The 22,066-nt window shown below is 49.4% G+C and overlaps 1 protein-coding gene across 1 annotated transcript; it reads left to right on the plus strand.

The window, feature by feature from the left end:
- Nucleotides 1–597: 597 nt before the first annotated feature.
- LOC147019147 (uncharacterized) lies at nucleotides 598–18,919 on the plus strand. The gene is made up of 5 exons (XM_085899455.1): nucleotides 598–1,484; nucleotides 2,783–2,910; nucleotides 5,173–5,308; nucleotides 5,515–6,814; nucleotides 18,621–18,919. The coding sequence occupies exons 1-4, from the start codon at nucleotides 1,010–1,012 to the stop codon at nucleotides 5,916–5,918; spliced, it is 1,143 nt and encodes a 380-aa protein (XP_085755581.1). The 5' UTR covers nucleotides 598–1,009; the 3' UTR covers nucleotides 5,919–6,814; nucleotides 18,621–18,919.
- Nucleotides 18,920–22,066: the final 3,147 nt, after the last annotated feature.

A 22,066-nucleotide genomic window follows, 5' to 3' on the forward strand; every position in this document is an offset into this window, starting at 1 on the left:
TGTTCGTGTGTGTTGATGGACGTGTGTTCCATTTTAGCTCACATGGACTATCGACAGATGAGATGCGATGGAGTCGTGTCTGCAGGTGAGTGAGTGAGTGAGTGAGTGAGTGAGTGAGTAAACAATTCAGTCATTATCGCCTGAACCAAACACACGACACATGTATGTATATATATATATATTGTAGACCTTGTCGAGGTTCGGATGAGAGCGAACACACAACACGCTGCAAGGGGAACATGGGGAACACAAGATGGACATTCCAAGGATTTTCAGGAAGGAAAGCAGGGAATTTGAAGGAGGTGGCTTTGGGTGGTTTGTCAGGGGAAGAAAAGATCGAGGATTTGGATGGGGTGGTGGTGGTGGTGAACACAAGAGATGGTGGTGAACAGCTGTTTTGAAGTCCTGGAGGGAAGAATGCGAAAGAATAGAGTGAGGGAGTTTATTCCAAAGGCGGGAAAAAGAGGAATGAAAGAGTGAAGATGAGCAGTGATTCGTGATTTTGGTAGTTTTACCAGAAGGGGGTTGTTTGCAGACCTTGAGTGCCCTGTGGAAATGGGGTGGGGACAAATCACAGAGAGAGATGGGGGGGGGGGGTCGAAGGGGGCATTGAGTGACTGTTGCTCCTGATCCAGGTGAGCTTCAGGTCGCCCGGTCCTATTTATTTGTTTATTTATCTATATGCTTCAACAAGTAAACAACTACTGAACCAAATCCCCCAGATTTTGAATGTCCCCTCAGGGTCCCCAAGTATGGTTCGTGTTTGGGTCACACATCTGGGGGAGGGGTACAGGGTTGAGGGGAAGACCCCAATTTTCTCGGTGTAAATGTGTATCGTATCGAGTCCCCGATGGTCGCCGGTATTACATACCATGTTGTGTGAAGAAAATTTAAACAATTTAACAACAAACATTCGGGTGATGTTGAAATGTGAGTGAGAAAAACGGGAAATTTTGAGCCAAGTGAGAGATAAACACGAAACATGTCTCGTATTTTATAATTTTACACAATGGAGACTCGTTCAGTGTGGGCAGGTTTCTGTGACCAAACGTTTTGTTTCTTGTTCACCGTTCACAGCTCATCTGTTCCTGAGGTGCCGAAACCACCAAAGGTAAAACGGACAAAAAAGTGGTGGCAGTTGGGACGAAGTAATCGCAGCAAGAAGGATCTTTCAAAGGGAAGAAACGATGTTGGATCTTCCAATGTCGATCCTGCTTCTCCGAACCAAACAGAAGATACACCTGGATCAACACCGCAAGGTGTTCGGGAGGGAGAACCAACCACGCCCACCCCAGCACAACAGACCACGCCCACCCCAGCACAACAGACCACGCCCACCCCAGCACAACAGACCACGCCCACCCCAACAGAACAGACCACGCCCACCCCAGCACAACAGACCACGCCCCCCAACACGTCGTCGCCGTGTCCTCCTCCTCCATCTCCATCATCCCTTGATTACCTCAGACCATCTTCATCCAAAAGTACAAACACCCTTTCTCTCCCTCTCTCCATGTAAAACTGTGTTGATAATTACTTTTTCACTCGAGTCGTGAATCTCCTGAATATTTCCTCCATTTTCTGGATGTCGAGACGTGAATCATGACTTGTTTAACCCTCTTCACGATCCTGGAACCTCCTTGGTGAGGAAAACGATGGATGTTTAACACAACGTGTCTCCAGTGTGGACTCGAACTGGTTGATAGTAGTTTGATTGATGACGTTTCCCGGTAGTTCGTCTCCACCACAACTACCAACAATCTACGAGGTGTTTGTTCTTCTTTCCGCCTCCTCCGGTATCACAGGGGATGGTTTGTTGCTCCTGTGGGGTTTGTTTCTCCAATCCGAGACCCCAATTTGTGTGTTTTCCCACAGAGTTTCTTCCACCCCGAGGAGAACTAAACCTCCATCTTGAAAAAGAAGAGATAATTCTTCCTTCTCTCTCAACACTCCCAATCTCTGGGCTGTATCAATGTCTGAGCTTTATCTCGGAGCCGACAGGGACTTTGGGAATTAAATTTTACATCAACAATGGGAATACAAAGTGGGCTGGGGTGACATGGGGGTTTTTTGACCTTGACCTATTTTTAAGTTCGTGACACAATTATGAACATTTAAACTTGTTTCACAAAACCTCGATTTAGGTTTGTCTGTTCAGAACGAAATTGCCTTCCCCAGATCGCCTCGACTCCACAAGGAGTCACATTTACATTTAATTTACATCGTGTCGCTCCGGGTCAAAGGTCAAGTTCACATGGTGGTCTTAAAAAAATTAACTTGTTTGTTTGTCATCTCTCAATTTTGAGAATGCGGAATCACTCAGACCACTTGGCCTTCCAAGATATTCTCACATCATCACAGTGTACCTGCACTGAAGTTGTACACCTGGTATTTGATTTGTGTCCTTGACCTACTTTTTTGCGTTGTCACCTAATTAATGAAAAACACCTTTTTTATCAGAACTTGAATAATTTTCCTCCGATTTTAATAATGTTAAGTTTCATGTGTGGATTGTCGATGGAGACACGTTTTATTCTTTTACACTCCATCCATAAATGGTGAAGGTCAAGGTCATGTGGTGGTCACAAAAAATATGGCCGTCACTGGATAAAGGGAACGTTGTGCTGCAGATATCAAGTTTAAATTGATGATGGGTTCGACCACAACACGCGAAAATCAGTGTTCCACACCCACCGGGACCGTCAATGTTATCCTGGCAATGGAAAACTTCTCTGAACCATTTTTTTTAATGTTTGCCTGAAACAGTTGTTGATATCCGCAGGTAACGGTCAAGATGTGTGTAATGATAACGAAGAACCTGCTGGGAAAGAAAACATGCAGATCCAAGGTGATGGTGATGTATGTGATGAGCCAGGTGACAAGGTGAAGATCATGGTGGACGTGCCAAAGGTATTTGATGATTATGTTTTCAGGAAAATCAAGATAACAGTTTGAATTTCAATGTTAACAGTTTCAAACTTGTCTCCCTCCTCTAAAAGCTGGTGGTGTCTTGTTACATCTGTATCTGGTGGATGCTCCCCCTCCATCTCTTTCCTCACTTCAAATGTCACCACAGCTCTCTATGCTTGTGAGAAGGCTGAATGCCTCAATTCTGTGTTTGCTTCGAAATTTTGCATCTCCAGCACCTCACACTCGGTACCCATCCTTCCCTGTTGTCCCCAACTGCCTGTACTCTGTGTCTTTTGCATCTGAGAAGGTGGAGAAGGTTGTTCAACCCTCGACTCTGGCTCTGCAATGAGACCCAATGACATCATCTCATGTGTCCTAAAATCCTGCTCTGCTGCTCTTCCCCCATCCTCCATCCGCCATTTTCACCATATCATTTACTCTGGGTCATCTTTCATCTGCTTCGAAATCCACCAACATCACTGCATTCCATAAAAAAGGTGGAAAAACTGATCCCCTTAACTACAGACCTCTCATCTTACTTCGAATCACCATCAAGGTCATGGAATCCACAATCTCTGTTGATATGAAATACTTTCTTTTCTCCAACAACCTCATCATCACAAATTTGTTGCAGATGAGGTCACTTCACCTTGGACTTGCTGATTTTACTCTTCCAACAATGGACAGAGACCCTCAATGTCAGACGTGAGATCAGGGCCGTCTCTCTGGACAAATCTTGTGCTTTTAATACAGTCTGGCATCCTGCCTTACTTTCCAAACTGTCTTCCTCTGGCATCCAAGGCCAACTCCACACATGGCTTACTGACTTTCTCTGCTCTCGGAGTCGAGGTGTGGCTCTTCCCGGAATCCTTTCATCTCCTCTCCCTGTCAAGACTGGAGTGCCCCAAGGCAGTGTTCAGGGTCCAGTCCTATTCCTGGTCTTTAATGATCTCTCTGACTCTCTTGAAAATGTTCTTTGTTTGTTTTCTGTTGACTCCACCCTCTGCCGTGACATCCCTCATCCTTCATACAGGCAAGCTGCAACCTCTTCAATCTCTTCAGACCATGAGAAAATCACAAGCTGGTCAAACACTTGACTCTGGCTTGACTTGTGTGGTCCAGTGTTTGGCCAATACTCTGGATGTGCTGACCTACTTTCTTGGGATATTTCTAAAAATCCTGACAATTCTCACACTCTCTCCATCTCTTTCAGAAAGGACTGTCTGGCAATCCAACCCCCCCTTCCCCTTATCTACTTTCTTAACAATCATCTTGAAGACGTTTGGTCATTCAAACTCCTGGGTCTCACTATCAGCCATGATCTTTCTTGGGCAAACCACATTTCAAAGTTGGGGTGCAAAGCGAGCTGCCGACTGGGCATCCTCCGTCGTCGAAAGTCCTTCCTTCCACAGCTTAATGGAGTAATGCTCTCTCCTCTGGCTGGCTCCTCTGCCGCAGACCTTGCTCACCTTGACACGGGAGATCCCAAGGCCTTCAAGGTTCTTGGAATCTCCCACGATGAAGCAGTGTCACGGTCTATCACCACGCCATCACTCACAGGTCATTGATCTCTCTCTCTCTCTCTCTCTCTCTCTCTCTCTCTCTCTCTCTCTCTCTCTCTCTCTCTCTCTCTCTCTCTCTCTCTCTCTCTCTCTCTCTCACATCAACCGTGTCCTCACTAGTCTTGCACCCTCTGCTCCTTCCGTGCTTTGTCCCTCAAGGATTCTGCAGGGCAAACACGGTCCATTAAACCACCAACCCCATTCTGATTAAATTACCCACATTCCAGGATCACTGCTCACCACCACTCATTTGTGCCTCTTTTCTCCCACCTCAAGAACCAACTTCCACATTATATTCAATCTTCCCACCACCTCTTCAGGACAGCTGTTCACCACCATCTCAGATCATCCCCAATTCAAAACCATGATCTTTTCTGCCCTCTCGAACACACCCCAATCTTTCGTTTTTAGAAATTTCATCAATCCTCCGTCCTATCTCATCTGTTCCTTTTGTCCCTCTGTGTCCTGATCCGTTCAGTGTACTAATTCTACTCTTGCACGAGCCTTGATTATGTATTCACAAAAATGAATTATCTTTGGTGACAGCCATACAACATGTAGAATGTGTTGGGAATAGACAAGAAAACAGTTGTCAGAGGAAGGACAATGAAGTTTGTGCTTGTGTTGGGAATGAGGACAATAAATGTATAATGTCACTCCACTCAACCTTCTTTCTATCCTCCCTCTCTCTGCATTACAGCATCAATCCATGAAAGATGACACCTTCCGTTATCCCGTCGGTTTCATTGGCCTGAAAAATCCGTTCCTGTTGTGCTACTTGAATTGTGTGGTCCAGTGTTTGGCCAATACTCCGGATGTGCTGGCCTACTTTATTGGTAAGTTCATCACCAAGCAGGGTCTTGCCCTTGTTTCTCTTCACAACAATGTGGAGTTTGAAATGTATTTGAGTGGAGATTGGTGTTTTTCATCAGTGATCCTAGTGACACAGCAAACCCAGCACAACAGCAAGGTCTGAACAAGATCAGGAAACCTCGTTGTCTGCTCTTCCGTTCACTGTCCTCTTTTGTCATTCCTCCGGCAGGAATGAACTTTGACAGTGATGACTTTGGAAACCTAACAACGTTCTTCAGTCAACTCCTCACGGCCATTTGGAACAAGGACAAGTTCTCTGTTAATGGTAAAGTCCTGAAATTGTTCACCAACAAGAAAAAGACGGACTACTTTGTTAATCCAGTGTACTTCATGGTGAGCTCGGAATCCTTTTGTTTTTTCATTCACTTTCACCGACAAGTTATCTTTTTACCTTCACCAAAGTGGAGGGTATTGCATTTGGTTCCATGTGTTTGTTTCTTTGAAACTTCGCAAAAAAATTTTTTGCCAAGTATGTTGGTCTGCAGCGTTTATCTGTTTGTCTGTCTGTGTCTCACACGATTTTTTGGCCACAGTTTTCAGGCAATCATTCTGAATTTTTTGGTGAATAAGTGACCGACCAAAAAGAGCAATGCACAATTTTATTGAAGATCTGAATCCTAATATGGATCCGGATACGAGAATTTTTCAAGTGATTCTTCACCATTGAGAGATCGGGCAAAAACGAGATGTAGCATGAATGATATCTCAAGTTAAGGACGGATTCGGTCGAAACTTGGTGGACACATTGGGTGTGTGACGAGGATGAAGAGTCTCGATTTTGGTTCAGGTCGGGATCCAGATCTGGGCTATCAGTGGGATACAAAACGTGAACTCTTTAGCCTGGCGGAGGTCTGCGCTCTGCGGAGTGCCATTTCATTTTGCCAAGTGTCGCTCTGTGAGTGATTTTTCATTTGTTCGTTTGTCTGTTTCTCTGCACAGAATGTGCTAACGTTGGCCACCATCACCACCTTGTGGTAGCCAGTCGGACACATTCTCTTTTTTTTCAACCAAGTGCAGCGAGAATGTGTGTGCAATTATAATGTGAGTACGTCTATAAAGTATGTACAATTGGAATGTGAGAACGTCCACAGAATACGTACCATAAAACCACACGGAACAAGTCTGGATGAGGGTTTGCAATCTTTCCTTGTTCTCGATATTCATTGTGATTAGATTAAAAGTTCCAAATTTATAACAGATTCATACAGATGAATGTAAAAAACATGGCATTGATTAAAATATTACTTATTCCATCAACAATTATAAGCTCCACCTGTTCAACAGCTTGTGTCCATTCAATCCCTTGTTCATAACAGGAGGCGATGTGCAAGGTGGCCCCCGACTTCAATGATGGGGAGCAGCATGATGCCCAAGAATGTCTGATGGTCATTCTTGATAAACTCCATGAAGAACTGAACCAAGTTCCTCCGTGCCACTGCAATATCGACTTGCTCCATCTTCCTGACAGTGTAACTATGAATTTCCACCCTTCATCAATTACAAAATGGGAACCGTGGTGTCTGTCCGTGGGTTCGTCTTATTCCCGTTTCTGGTGGCCACTGTGCTTGAAAAGCTGAGCACGCATTCAAAGATAAATATTCAACCAGAAAAAGAGCATGATGACAAACTAGATACATTTTAAACATATTGTTACGGATTCGCGCCCGCCGGCGTGCTGACGGCCACGTAACTCGAATCGCGGCACGTCGCCCACCGGACGGACAATCCAGTCGTGACCCTCTCGGACTAACGCCGGGAACCAGTCACGGGTGGACCTTTCGGTCTCACCGCGATCGAGCCAATCAGCCCCCGCGTGGGATGGGGTTGCTCGCCAAATTCGACCTACCTAAGTACCCACGCGGAGGGTAGACCGGGCGATCGCACCTCGCCGCAGGTCGACTTCGGACACGGGCCACTTAAGCGACCCGTTCCGTACTATCAGAATAACCGAGCGGTGTTATCGTCGACCTCGACGGTTCGATTAATTATCGGGCGTATTCAGCCCACTACCAACCCTTTACGTGAAGCAAGATGAGGATTCAATGAAGGAAATGACGAAGCGAAGCGGGAAACAGTTCAACACAAAGCACATTTATTCGCGACGAACGGAAAGCACACATTCAATTCCACCAAAAGCACACAGAAAAGACACAATGCAATTTACACAAAAAGCAAATGTAAAAGCGAAAACACAATGCAGATCTAATACCGACTACCGAGCACACGGCAACACTTATACAATTCTACTTCACAGACGGCGCCGACAACACATACCCAAAACCAAGGAAAAGAATACCCTCAAGGATGAGGCGGGCCTGAGGCCGAGACTGGGTCGCGCCTACCCGTCTGGTGATGAGACGCGGAGCGGCGATGGCGCCTCAACTTCGCGGGCAGTGTCTGGTAGGGGGTGGGAAAGGGGCCCCCTTGGTCGCACTATCTCAGCGCGGGGGGAAACAGGAGGGGGTTGCTGATGCTCGGGGTATAGAGGATTTTTATTATCCCGCAACGAGCGTCTCCACCTCGGCCAGGTCGCGCTGTCGGCCTCCCAGGGGTGCAGCTCCCTGCACGACGCGAGCACCCCCTCGTCTGCCCTCGCCGCCTCTCCACAGCTCCGTCCCCTCCGCTCCGACTCCAACACACGACGCCGACCAGCTCCTTCTTGCCAACTCCACTGCCCGCGAAGTCTTGACTCTCTGTTTCCGACTCTCCTACTCTCCTACTCTCCGCCTCTGGACTCTCCTACTCTCCTACTCTCCGCCTCTGGACTCTCCTACTCTCCTACTCTCCGCCTCTGGACTCTCCTACTCTCCTACTCTCCGCCTCTGGACTCTCCTACTCTCCTACTCTCCGCCTCTGGACTCTCCTACTCTCCGCCTCTGGACTCTCTGGACTGACGAACACGGTCCTTTTATCAGCCCCGTAGCTTCGCCCTCTCATCTTTGACCCCCTCCCTTCGACCTTTCACCTCGCTCCCCATTGGCCCGAGAAAAAGTGGGCGTGAAGGCTTTTTGATACATAAATTTGCATATATCGATCGCCTTGGGGGCGGGGCCAATTCGCCCCTCGCTCACCGATTGGACGGCAAAAAGTGGGCGTGTGTCGTTTTTGATCCGTTTTTGAAGCACAAAATCCGTGATTTTGTACACGCTGTTCGGCGCGCGCCCTGCACGAGTCCAACACCGGTACCCACAGCGGGGCAAGAACGGTGGCGATGCGACGGTTGCGAGGTGTGACGGGAAGGTCGTGGCGGTTGTGGTGAAGCGGCGTTGTGGTTGGTGGTTGATGTTGTGATTGTGGTGGTAATCATGGCGGTTGGTCCAAAATAAAGATAGCAAAAGAAAAACGGCTATCCTGAAGAGTCGCAGCACGCATAAATGACATGTATTCCCACTAGACAACGGGTTTGGGCCTAACTACACATGTACTTACCGAGATATCTCACCTAAGGGACCTGAATGGTGGTTTGCGAATTTGGTAACCACAACGCTACCCCCTCCCCTTTTTACAGACTCGTCCCGAGTCGTCAAATTTTCGTGTGCCATCATGTGTAGTTTTCCCCTTGTACATTTTACCTACGGATCCCTGAGTGCGACATTCATGGTATTCGTGTCCCCAAAATAAATAACCTGAGGGCTGCGTAACTATCTAAACAAACTCACTCACACGGACGACTTAAATAAAATTGCCGGCGCTAAGACATACATGCCGGGGGCGCACTCATATTTACAGTACATCTTAACCTTAACTTACAAATTTTACACTAAACCATGGCCCAGGATCATTGAACTCTGCACAAAGAAAAGCAGTTAGCAGGGAGCCAGACTGCCCGCATGCAGTCTCTGGCTCAAAACAATGCAGGTGACAGGGAACGTGGCTGGCTGCTCACACGCAGTCCAAGGCCTTCCCTTTTGAACTGAACGCAGTGAACCACAACGGTGCATGGGCTGCACAAACGCAGTCTCCGTGCCAGCTCAAGTGGCACACGCAATGAACACAATGAATGGATGGATGAATGGATGGACGCAAACACGGTGCACGGGCCGCCACTGCAGGCCCGTGTTGTAGCTGCCAACAGGGCAGTTCTTGCAGCTTGCAAACTGTTGCTTTCTGATCCTGGCGCACATGGAAACGAACAGGGGGGGGGGCAAAGCAAAAATTGAACGGGGCTGGTGAACGTGGGCAGTGGGCATGGCATGGCAAAGGCAGCAGGCAAACACAGCCCGCAGAAGAAGGCCGCTGCAGGCAAACACAGCCAGCAGATGAACTGGCCGGCACAGGCCTTGAAGAAAAACAGCCAGCCGGCAGACGATCCAGCCGGCACAGGCCTTGCAGCTAAGCAGCTGCAGATGAAGCTGGCCAGCCTTTGCCGTTCAGTGGAGGTTGGTGGAGGGAGTGCGGTGGTGCTGGCCACTTGGACCTACCTACCTGTCTCCCTCCCAACCCATCGCCTTTGCCTGTCACTGTACATACCCACTCCCTTAATTTGTCAAACCCCAATTTAGCCCCAACTTAATTTTTTTCTGTTGTTTTTATTTTTACTCCCCCACTATAAATCGTCCCCTAACCCCCTTTATCGTCCTTGTTCGGCTAACCTATCCTGTCACCTAGCCTACTCCCAACCCCTACGTTCCCTTCCCGGAGGGGAACAAGGGAGAGCTAACGTCCTGTGTCGAGGCCCAACGAAGCCTCAGAATGGCCTCCCCAGAGTTCGGCGATCTATAACCAAAGTGGGTCCAGCGGCCCACAACGACAGCGAGGGGATGGATGGTGCGGAGGGGTACACTTCCTAATCTACCCTATCCATTTAACTGTTAAACTACCCCGGGGCTTTCAACAAGCGCCTCTCGCTTAAACTATTGGTTCTAACAACCCAGATTCCCGTCGCCTGTGTTGGTGTCCTTACAATTTCGGGCCTCGCCCCCCCAATTTTCTCTCCGTGCCCTCACACGGTCTCCTGGCTGGGACACGTGGCTCCCTTTGGCAGGCACGACCCTCTGCCGAATCTCCCGCTATGGCACCCCCGGGCACTACACTGCCTCCGAGCCTACCAGCTCCCTAACACCGGGGAGTGCCCCCCATGGCACCTCCCCTGAAACGCACACGTGGCAGGCCGGCCTCCCGGGCCCCTTTCCGAGGGTCACCCGTGCCCACAACACTGCCCACGCGGCTAATGGCGCCCCGGGCCCCCGCACCAAGCAGGCGCACCCGTGCCCACTTCTCTATCCCGGCCCCCCATGGACCCTTGGCCTACCACGGCCGACTAGCCTGGTGCCCGGGGTACCCACTCAGCGATACTCACCTTTCGCAGCCACGCTCCCAAGCCCGTCAACAGGGCTCCTGCACCCCTCCAAATGGGTCTCGAGCCTACATTCCCACCAACAACAAAACGACCTCCATTTTTCAATTTGACTAACCCAGCTAACTCACTCTACACTGACCCCGGGGTCCCTTGGGCGGGAGTCACTCCTCCCCCCAATCACTCATCGCACCATGCATTCCCCATTCGCTCCACTCACACAGACCCGCTGGCCTCACTCACTCAACATGTACACGTACTCGCCTCACAACTCTTCAACACACTCACCGCTGAACTCTGCCATCCTTCTAACTCCCTCCCCTAACTAACTCGTGCTCCCACGTCGTCCCTTATACTACAGCACGTTCCTTTTAACCTACGTAGCTAAACTACGTCCCCACTACACATCCAAAGTCTGTCTCTGTCTCCTAAATCAAAAAATCATTTTATTTCCCAACCTAAATCTGGCTACAATCCCTCTAACTAATCCATTCCACGGACTCCATGAGGACTTACCCCTGCCCCATGAAGTCGGTCTAACTAAGCTAACCCTTCCCCCTAACTAGTTTCCATCCTGTGCCCAGGGTAAGGGGGTCTTTCACCCCTTGCCCAGGAATCCTGTGCACCCGAAAGTGAGGCTTGCTTTTTTTTGTTTTTTTTCCATGCGCAGCACCTGCGCGGCAACTCAGAGCTCGCGCACTTTGCACCTGCCCGTGACGTCATGCAGCTGCACGTGTTCTTCGTCCCTCCTTGGACGGTACCATCCGGCAGAGATACCCCTCCTGCCGGATTCCAACCCCACGTGCAGCCATGACGTCACCGTGCGCATAAAAAAACACAAGCCCCACGTCTCGAGGGGTTCCCCACGCGAACACATGTGCTTTGCCCGTTGGAGCTTAACACACACGATCGCGTGGAGAACCCGTCCGGTCCAAATCCGTTTACCTGCCTAAACTTTGTCCGTCCGCGGGATCGGCAAATCCACCGCGTGCGTTTCCGGACCGGGACTTCACTCTCGCAAGCGAGCACGTGGTGGTCTCGTGCGTTGCACAGCACGAACCTCGTGCTCCCTGCTGGGTGAACCCGGCACGGTCCGCGAAACAACTCCAGCCGCTACTCGGCTTTCTCTCCTCTGTCGCCGTCTCCGTCTCCATTCCACACACGCATACCTGCGTGTTACGACGCACACAGTCCACTCCATCACATTCACACCGGGAGACGCGGCTGCGTGCTCCCGCATGCCAACCGACATCTCCCTCTCATACCGCTCTCTCACACACACGGTCTCCCTTGCACACAGCGACCTTGCACACAGCCGTTCACTCACGCGTGCGGGGGCACTCACCCGCGGTGCCTCACTCGCACTCCGTGCCTCATCCACACACGCGGGGGCACTCAACCGCGGTGCCTCATCCACACACGCGGGGGCACTCACCCGCGGTGCCTCACCCACACTCCGTGCCTCATCCACACACACGGCCTCACTCACACACGGTGCCTCACCCACACACGGCGTGCTGGGAAGCACGCACTCCGGCACCATCGCCACCACACCACTCACACACGGGGTCGCTTCCACACACGGGGACGCACTCACACCTTGCACCACACACACAGGGACAACCACACTGGGGATTCGTGTCCCCACAAGGGTCTCCGGGGCCTCTATACCCCCCAAGCTCTCCGTGCACCCGTCCACAGCACTCGTCCCCTCAACCTCGCAAAGCACGACGGAACTCACCTGGTCGTGACTCGCCTCAAGGGGCAGACTCCCTCCCCTCGTTCCTGGAGGAGGCCATCCAGCTGCTCGCACCGGGTCCCTGCACGCTCCGCGAGCTCACCCCCATTATCCTCCACTACCTCCGTGTGTGTGTGTGTGTGCGTCACTCACCCCGTCTTCATCGTGTTTATTGGTCTCTGCTTCTTTCTGGCGTCTTTCCCTTATCTTTATGTAGGTCAACCTTGCTTTCTCTTTAAGTCGCTCCCGTCCTTCCCTGTTTTTCACTCCTTGCTCTTTCACGATCTCCGCGTACCTCATCCTTGTTTTCCGTATTAATTGTTCTTTTCTCTCCCTCGCAATTACTTTCACCTCGTCTCTTGTCTCCCGAATTACTTTTTCCTTACCCGCCTCCACCGCGGGCCTGTCAGCCGTTGCACCCCCTTCCAGCTCGTTCGTTCCGACACGTGGAGTCGCCATTTTAAGTTCCCTGCTCACGGCCTTCATGCCCGCCTGCAGGCATCGGCCCATGTTCTGCGTCTCCCCCCGCAGCTCTTTCATCTCTTCCCTCATTTGCTGTGTATTCGCATCCATCGTCGTTTTCACTTCATTTGTATTTGTATCCATCTTTTCATCCATTTTTTGTGTATTCGCATCCATCTTTTCGTTCATGCCTTTCATTTCGTTTTTCATATTCGCATCCATTTTTTCGATCATTTTCGCATTCATCTTTTCGTTCATTGCCGCCAGCATGGCGCATAGCTGGGCCATGTCGGATGCACTCAGCTGAGCCGTTTCGGCAAGGTTTGGGGAAGGGTTTTGGTGGAGAGGAGGGGGGGGGAGGTGTCATACACCGCGGCCGCTGCCGCACCCATTTCGGGCTCTGGGTTCAGTTGGGCGAGTCCGTGTTCCTGCACAATCAACATTTCCTGCTCGGGGATTCCATCCTGGACCATGGACTCTACATTACTACACATATACATTTCTAATACCCCCGGCTCCCGCTCGCCTTGAGACGCCATCTTGCTTCTCGTGAAGGGTTAATTTCGCTCGCTCGTAATTTGGAGGGAATCGGGGGTCGCTTCTCTCACCCCTGGACCGATTCCCGTGAATTTAGCCGGAGACAGGAGAGCCTGTTTTCCTGTTCTCCGATACCAGTGCCGCGAGGATGGCGATGAATTTGTATCGCACGACCTGACACCAGTGTTACGGTATTCGCGCCCGCCGGCGTGCTGACGGCCACGTAACTCGAATCGCGGCACGTCGCCCACCGGACGGACAATCCAGTCGTGACCCTCTCGGACTAACGCCGGGAACCAGTCACGGGTGGACCTTTCGGTCTCACCGCGATCGAGCCAATCAGCCCCCGCGTGGGATAGGGTTGCTCGCCAAATTCGACCGACCTAAGTACCCACGCGGAGGGTAGACCGGGCGATCGCACCTCGCCGCAGGTCGACTTCGGACACGGGCCACTTAAGCGACCCGTTCCGTACTATCAGAATAACCGAGCGGTGTTATCGTCGACCTCGACGGTTCGATTAATTATCGGGCGTATTCAGCCCACTACCAACCCTTTACGTGAAGCAAGATGAGGATTCAATGAAGGAAATGACGAAGCGAAGCGGGAAACAGTTCAACACAAAGCACATTTATTCGCGACGAACGGAAAGCACACATTCAATTCCACCAAAAGCACATAGAAAAGACACAATGCAATTTACACAAAAAGCAAATGTAAAAGCGAAAACACAATGCAGATCTAATACCGACTACCGAGCACACGGCAACACTTATACAATTCTACTTCACAGACGGCGCCGACAACACATACCCAAAACCAAGGAAAAGAATACCCTCAAGGATGAGGCGGGCCTGAGGCCGAGACCGGGTCGCGCCTACCCGTCTGGTGATGAGACGCGGAGCGGCGATGGCGCCTCAACTCCGCGGGCCTCGCGGGCAGTGTCTGGTAGGGGGTGGGAAAGGGGCCCCCTTGGTCGCACTATCTCAGCGCGGGGGGAAACAGGAGGGGTTGCTGATGCTCGGGGTATAGAGGATTTTTATTATCCCGCGACGAGCGTCTCCACCTCGGCCAGGTCGCGCTGTCGGCCTCCCAGGGGTGCAGCTCCCTGCACGACGCGAGCACCCCCTCGTCTGCCCTCGCCGCCTCTCCACAGCTCCGTCCCCTCCGCTCCGACTCCAACACACGACGCCGACCAGCTCCTTCTTGCCAACTCCACCGCCCGCGAAGTCTTGACTCTCTGTTTCCGACTCTCCTACTCTCCTACTCTCCGCCTCTGGACTCTCCTACTCTCCTACTCTCCGCCTCTGGACTCTCCTACTCTCCTACTCTCCGCCTCTGGACTCTCCTACTCTCCGCCTCTGGACTCTCTGGACTGACGAACACGGTCCTTTTATCAGCCCCGTAGCTTCGCCCTCTCATCTTTGACCCCTCCCTTCGACCTTTCACCTCGCTCCCCATTGGCCCGAGAAAAAGTGGGCGTGAAGGCTTTTTGATCCATAAATTTGCATATATCGATCGCCCTGGGGCGGGGCCAATTCGCCCCTCGCTCACCGATTGGACGGCAAAAAGTGGGTGTGTGTCGTTTTTGATCCGTTTTTGAAGCACAAAATCCGTGATTTTGTACACGCTGTTCGGCGCGCGCCCTGCACGAGTCCAACACCGGCACCCACAGCGGGGCAAGAACGGTGGCGATGCGACGGTTGCGAGGTGTGACGGGAAGGTCGTGGCGGTTGTGGTGAAGCGGCGTTGTGGTTGGTGGTTGATGTTGTGATTGTGGTGGTAATCATGGCGGTTGGTCCAAAATAAAGATAGCAAAAGAAAAACGGCTATCCTGAAGAGTCACAGCACGCATAAATGACATGTATTCCCACTAGACAACGGGTTTGGGCCTAACTACACATGTACTTAACCGAGATATCTCACCTAAGGGACCTGAATAGTGGTTTGCGAATTTGGTAACCACAACAATATAAACACAACATGGAATTGGTTTGTTGAACATTGCGTGAAGATATGACCCTCAGTTTATCACCAACTTGAACAAACCATGTCTGCATTCTTTATAACAGTGGCCGATATGAACAAGTCTTTGAAGAAAGCTTGCGGTGCAAAGTCGTCATTTAATGATAGAAACGCCTCCATTTGGCATTGTCACCTGAAAAGAACGTTGAATAATAAACTTCAAAGGTTCAAAATAACCTCAAATTTAATTCTCGGTGGACTCGATGATGTAGTTCGTTCCAGTTGGAGCGTCCGTTCTGAGTCGAGGTGGTCGGTGTTTCAACCCCGGCGAAATCATTCGCAAAATCAAAGGCTTCAAACATGGTGTGTGGTGCTTCCTTGCTTGATGTCAAACATTTACAAAGGATAGAGCACATACTGGACCTACTGTCAAATGTTATGCTTGTTGTTGGCTTAATGGTTAGGGTGGTGGGGTTTGGATCCTGAGGTGCTGAGTTCAAATCGTACTCAGCTGTTAAATTAACACCAGGTGGTGGTCACTCGACCTGTCATCCTTCCGAGGTCGGCGTAATGAGTGCCAGCATGCTGGTATACTGTGTCGGAGTGGCGACCCGTCCAGGATTGTGCCCAATAGCCAAGGAGACTGCTAAAGCAGCACCAATGCTCTGCACAGAGTATGGTCCCAATCTCCTCCTCTCCTCTCCTCGTATGTTGGCAACCATTGTACAGGCTGGACTTGCTGAATGATCTCTTTCTGTGTTGAAGTTATTTGGCCTTGGAAGGGAAGTCATTTTTGATAAGTTGCAAACCATAGTGTCTGTCCGTGCGTTCGTGTGTCTCCAGTTTACGGCGGCCACTTCCCATGTTGCCTTTGAAAACCTCAGCATTCACTTTTGAAATGACGGGAGAACAGGCATGAATAATGTTGATACCAAATTTTATTTCACATCCAGGATATTTTACTCTGTCGTTGTACAAATTGAACCAATGCCACCCGATGTTGCACCACCATTTCACAGTGGGCAGTATAAGTAGCTCAGAGCTTTGTCTCTGAGTGAAGCCAGAAGAACAACGCAATTGACATTTTAAAGTCCATGGAATAATTTAAATTGATATATTAACTCACAGAGCCGGCCCGTCGCTTCGCCGACAGAACAATTCGTCGTCGTATTAACCAAAAATTTTGGGTGAGAAGTAGGAGAAGGTGGAGAGCAGAGAGCGACAGAGAGCAGAGAGCGACAGAGAGCAGAGAGTGCAGAGTCGACAGAGTGGGGGAGGGTTGGAATTTTTGCAAATAACAATATAATATACATCAGGTGGAACGATGTTCATAAAATCATCAGATACACAAGATCATGCAGCTGCTGTGTGGGACGTTCACTTTGTCATATTGACTCGACGCGCCTTCTGACTGGCAAAGTCATCCACAATTTCATCAATGGACAGCTGACGCAGAAGGTCACTCTCAATGTTCATGAGTGTGAGAGAGATCAGTCTTTCCTGTCCCATCGATGTTCATTCAAACAGAGTCTTCATGCACTTCTGGGATCTACTGTCGTCTCCCTGCGGCAACAGCAGTGAATTCCACATCCTTGTTATCATCAATTCCCGTTCCCTCAGTGACATCAACTTCAGTATCGTCAGCGGTCGTATCTTCAGTTTGGACTCCTTCTTCATTTTCATCTTCTGTCTGCGGCTGAGAACTTGAAGCGGACGATCCCTTGTACCACTGATCAATTGTCGGTGTCTTCGCAATGACAGCAGCAAGTCGATCTGCCTTTTCCTCGGCCTTCTTCCTTTTCGCTGCGCCACTCTCATGCACACGGTGACGGTGACTGTCAGGCTTCTGACTCATTATGTCACGTGATGAAATGAAACAAAAGACAGATGTAGGAACAAAAGACAGATGCAGAACGAAACGACTTCCACATGATCAAAACATTCCTAAATCCTAAAAAAAATGACAAATATGTTGAATAAATATGGATGCTTACATTTACCTTCTATCCAGATAAAAGTTTGATAAAATCCTTCATTTCGTTGAAACTACTCAGGTTTTTTTTAATTGGATGGAAATTTTTGGCATTTATTTAAACAAAAAAAATGTGTTTTCACAATAATGTGGAGGCCCCAATTTTATGTCGGCCCTGGATCACGTGATCGACCTCCATGCAAGCAATCCACTTGCCTTGCCTCCAAAATATGGCCCTGACGAACATTTATAACATCAACAGCGTTGTTGAGACACTAACACTCGTATTCATTGCAATTGATCCACAGAGTGTCACAGACAGAACTTCCCATCATTACACCGATCTTTATCAGTCTCACATCGGGTTTGCCTTGAATGAAGACCACTGGGTTGTCAAACATCAGACCTCATGCTTGCCTTGCTGTGCAACTGCACTAGTTGTTGGTAGTTTAATTATTGAGGAATATTCATTGTTTACTGTGAGAAAATGTGGAATAATGTCGTGAGTGATCAAGAGGCAAATGAGACGAGCAATTAATTTTTCTGTTTTTTGAAGGATTAACTAGTATTTGGAGAATCACCACGTCGTTGTTGCATGAGTTGTGTATTTTTCCTTCCTGATTCACTAATCAATCTTCTTATGGTATAAAACTTGAAGGATTTAATTATTTCTGGAAATTTAAAGCTATTCCTTGCATCTCATCATTAATTCTGCCTTTCTCTTGGAAATGTATTGACACTGCAGACACTGTTGAAGTAGCTGGGAATGGATCCTCCGAAGCCCATATTGTCCTGGATCTTCTTCACATCCATCCCACCACATGTCGCCCCTGATTTTAACAGTGATCGGGAGCTGCTTGTGTTTTTACCCGACGTAATTTTGATTATAATCTCGTCCTACACCGTCTAGCCTCGCACTCAGGTCATTCACTCTGTGGAACCGTCTTCTCATTCAGTCTGTTTTGTTGAGAACAGAACCAAGAGCTTGCCTCGGTCTGTTTAGCATTGCTATCTGAACCAATTGCTGGTGATGCTGAGAAACCAGATTCAAATCCCATTTACTTCAGTCCTTTTGATGGATTGATGGATTTATTTAATCTGGTATTGGTGTGGTGCAGTCATGATGGGCCAAATGTCCTTGATATTACTTGGTATTCTTTGTCATATTTTCCATGTTTTTGTTTCTTGTTCTCGGTCTCAAGCTTTTCTGTTGACCGTTGGTATCATTGGAGTGCCACCATTTCCTGGCTGTTTTACGTTTTTGTGAAATGGCTGTTGCTCACACATTTGTATGTTTTGTGGAACAGGTTGCAGGAGCGAAGTCGTGGGAAAACAACAAATCGTATTTCAACAATTCCATCATTTACGACACATTTTATGGCCAACAACAAACCAAGATTACGTGTTCGAGCTGCGGCATTGTAAGTTTTTCTCACGAAATTAATTTTATTGAAAAAGTCTGACACTTTGTCTGTATGTCTGTCCCTCATTTGCGGAACACTCTCACTGTCTCTCTGTCTATTTCATTGTCTCTCTTTCTATCTCAGTCTCTCTCTGTCTTCTGTCTCTCTCTCCGTCTCTCTCACTGTCGATGTCGCTCCCTCTCTCCCTCTCTCTTTTTTTTTTTGTATACCTTGGTCGAGGCTCGTATGAGAGCTAACACACAACTCACAGTAAGGAGGCATGAGACAAGAGGGGCGGGAGTGGAAGGGACAAAACAGTGGGGAACAGACACATTAGGTGAACTGTGGAAGGGAGAGGGATGGGAATGGGACGGGGAACATGGCGAAGAGAAGATGGACATTACAAGGACTTTCAGGAAGGAAAGCAGGGGAATTGAAGGAAGTGGGCTTGGGTGGATTATCGGGGGTAGAAAAGATCGAGGATTTGGATGGGGGAAGATAAGAGGTGGTGGTGAACGGCTGTTTTGAAAGCCTGGAGGGAAGAATGGGAAAGAATAGAGTGAGGAAGTTTATTCCAAAGGCGGGAAAAAAGAGGAATGAAAGTGAAGATGAGCAGTGATTCGTGATTTTGGAAGTTTTACCAGAAGGGGGTTGTTGGCGGACCTTGAGCGCCCTGTGGAAATGTGGTGGGGACAAATCGCAGAGAGAGCAGGGGGGGCAAGGCTGGAGAGGAGTCGGTAGAAGACAGAAAGACCACCGACCAACCTGCGGTGATTGAGTGAGAGGCCCAAAGACTCAGCTTCATTGCGGGAGATGCCGATGATCTTAAATGCCCTGGTTTCGACAGCGTGAAGCCGAGAAAGGTGGGAGGCAGGAGCACCAGCCCAGAGGGGAGAGCAGTACTCCATCAGGCTACGGACAAAAGCTTTGTAAGTGGTCAGGAGCTCAAGAGGGCTGAGGAAGGACTTTGCACGACGGAGGATTCCCAGTCGGCGACTGGCTTTTGAGGCGAGGTTGGAAATGTGACTTTCCCAGGAAAGGTCATGGCAGATAGTGAGACCCAGAAGCTTGAAAGAAAAGACTTCTTCCAGAGGATTGTTGAGAAAGTGGATGGGGGTGGGGGGGTTTCTAAACGGTCCTTTCGAAGAGACATAGTGAGATTGTGAGATTTGTCTGGATTGAAAGACATGTTCCACGTGTTGGACCAGTTTGTGATTTTATCCAGATCTGCAGTGAGCGAAGAAGCTGCTGCTTGCCGGTCTGAGGGATGACAGATGGTACGGCAGAGGGTGGAGTCGTCGGCAAAGAGAAATAGAGGATTTTCCAGAGAGTCCGAGAGATCATTGATGAAAACCAGAAAAAGAACAGGGCCCAGAACGCTACCTTGAGGAACTCCAGCCTGCACAGGAAGAGGGGATGAAAGAACTCCATTTAGGGCCACACGTTGACTGCGACAGGAGAGGAAGTCTGCGAGCCATGAGTGGAGATGGCCTTGGATACCATAAGAAGAGAGTTTGGTGAGTAGTGCAGGGTGCCAGACTGTGTCAAAAGCACGTGATATGTCCAGGGATAGGGCTCGGATTTCCTGTCTGGCATTGAGGACCTCCATCCATTGATGGGAGAGCAGAAGCAGCATATCCAGGGTAGAGTGACCTTGTCTGAAACCAAATTGATGATTGGAAATCAAGCCATTGGAGAAGAGGAAGGATTTCATGTCTGAAGCGATGATGGATTCCATAACCTTGCTGATGATTGGGAGAAGGCTGATTGGTCTGTAGTTACAGGGATCTGTTTTTGCACCTTTCTTATGCAGGACAGTGATGTTCGCAGATTTCCAAGCAGATAGCAGATGACCTTGGGCAAATGAGAGGGTGAATAGAACAGAGAGAGGGTGAGCAAGAGCAGAAGAGCAGGCTTTGAGGACACGTGGGCTGATGCCGTCTGGACCGGTTGCAGAATCTGACTCGAGGTTTGAAAGCAAGCTCTCCACCTTGTCAGGAGAAAAGGATACAGAGTCCACGGACAGTTGGGTGCGACTGGGTAAAGTGGGTAGAGATAGTGATGGGTTTAGGACACAAAATTTAGCTGCAAACACCGAGTTTAGACATTCAGCTTTATCACGTGTGGAATCAGCAGTGCGGCCATTTGAGGTAAGGGAGGGGATGGAGGGGGAACATACACCAGAAACAGATATGATTAAATGCCACCAGGATTTTGAGGAGGGAGAGAGGTTTGAGAGTTCAGACTTGAGATGAGAAAGATGTTGTTTTCTGGCTCTCCTGAGGGTAGATACACACTTGTTCTGAGCTTTGTGGAAAGAATTGAGATTGCCCTCAGTTGGGTTTGCTTTCCATGAGGCAAAGGCAAGTTGTTTCAGGACAACTGCCTCGCCACAAGCTTCAGTAAACCATGGGCGGGAGGAAGGGTAGGACAACTGAAGACGAGAGGGGATAAATCTGTGCATGAGGGAGAGCAAGTTTCTTTGAAAGAATTCCCAGGATGAGTTGATGTTTGAGAAAGTAGTGATAGGAGACCAGTCTGTAAGTTTGATGGCTGCTCGGAGACCCTGCCAGTCGGCTTGAGTGAAATGCCAGACTCGACGGCGGTGAGGTGGTTCTCTGATAACAGCCAGAGAGATGTCCACTTTAACAATGACGTGGTCAGAAGAACCAATTGGAGCGAAGGAAGAGCAGCAGATATTGTCAGTGAAATTTGTCAAAATCAGATCCAGAAGAGATGGAGTACCATTGGTTGAGATCCGGGTCGGGAAGTTGACCGATTGAGTCAGTCCCAATGAGTCGCAGAAAGCTTTTGCTGAGGTGCCATGGCAGGTGAGAGAGGTACCCACACCTAGCCAACTGGCGTGATGACAATTGAAGTCACCACAGAAGAGGAAGAGAGAGTTTGGATGAGAAGATAGAAGATGGTCCATGTTTTCGCATCGTGAGGTGTAGATGGAGTCATCACTGTTCGGTGGACGGTACAGTACACATATAAACATGAGGTGGGAGTGGAGGGGAAGCTGAAGCCAGAGGTATTCCTGGGGGTGTGGGGGAGTGAGAACAGTGCATGGAGAGTGAGGAATAGAGTCTTTGATGAAGAGAGCAACACCTCCACCAGGACGAGGCTCAGGTCTGTCATACCGTAAGAGGGAGTAACCGGGGAGAGATACTTGGGAGTCAGACACGTCTTGGGAGAGGAAAGTTTCTGTTAGGCAGATAATGTCTGGTTTGTCAGTGGCAACCTGTATGGAAAGATCTGAAAGGTTTGAGCGAAGACCCCGGATATTTGAGGTCCACACTTTTAATGAAGAGGTAGGGGAGGAGGCTTTGGGTGCAGGAGGTGGAGGG

Source organism: Eptatretus burgeri, chromosome 10 (assembly GCF_056783735.1).
Source record: "Eptatretus burgeri isolate ZD-2024b chromosome 10, Ebu_testis_v1, whole genome shotgun sequence".
Taxonomy (NCBI): Eukaryota; Metazoa; Chordata; class Myxini; order Myxiniformes; family Myxinidae; genus Eptatretus; species Eptatretus burgeri.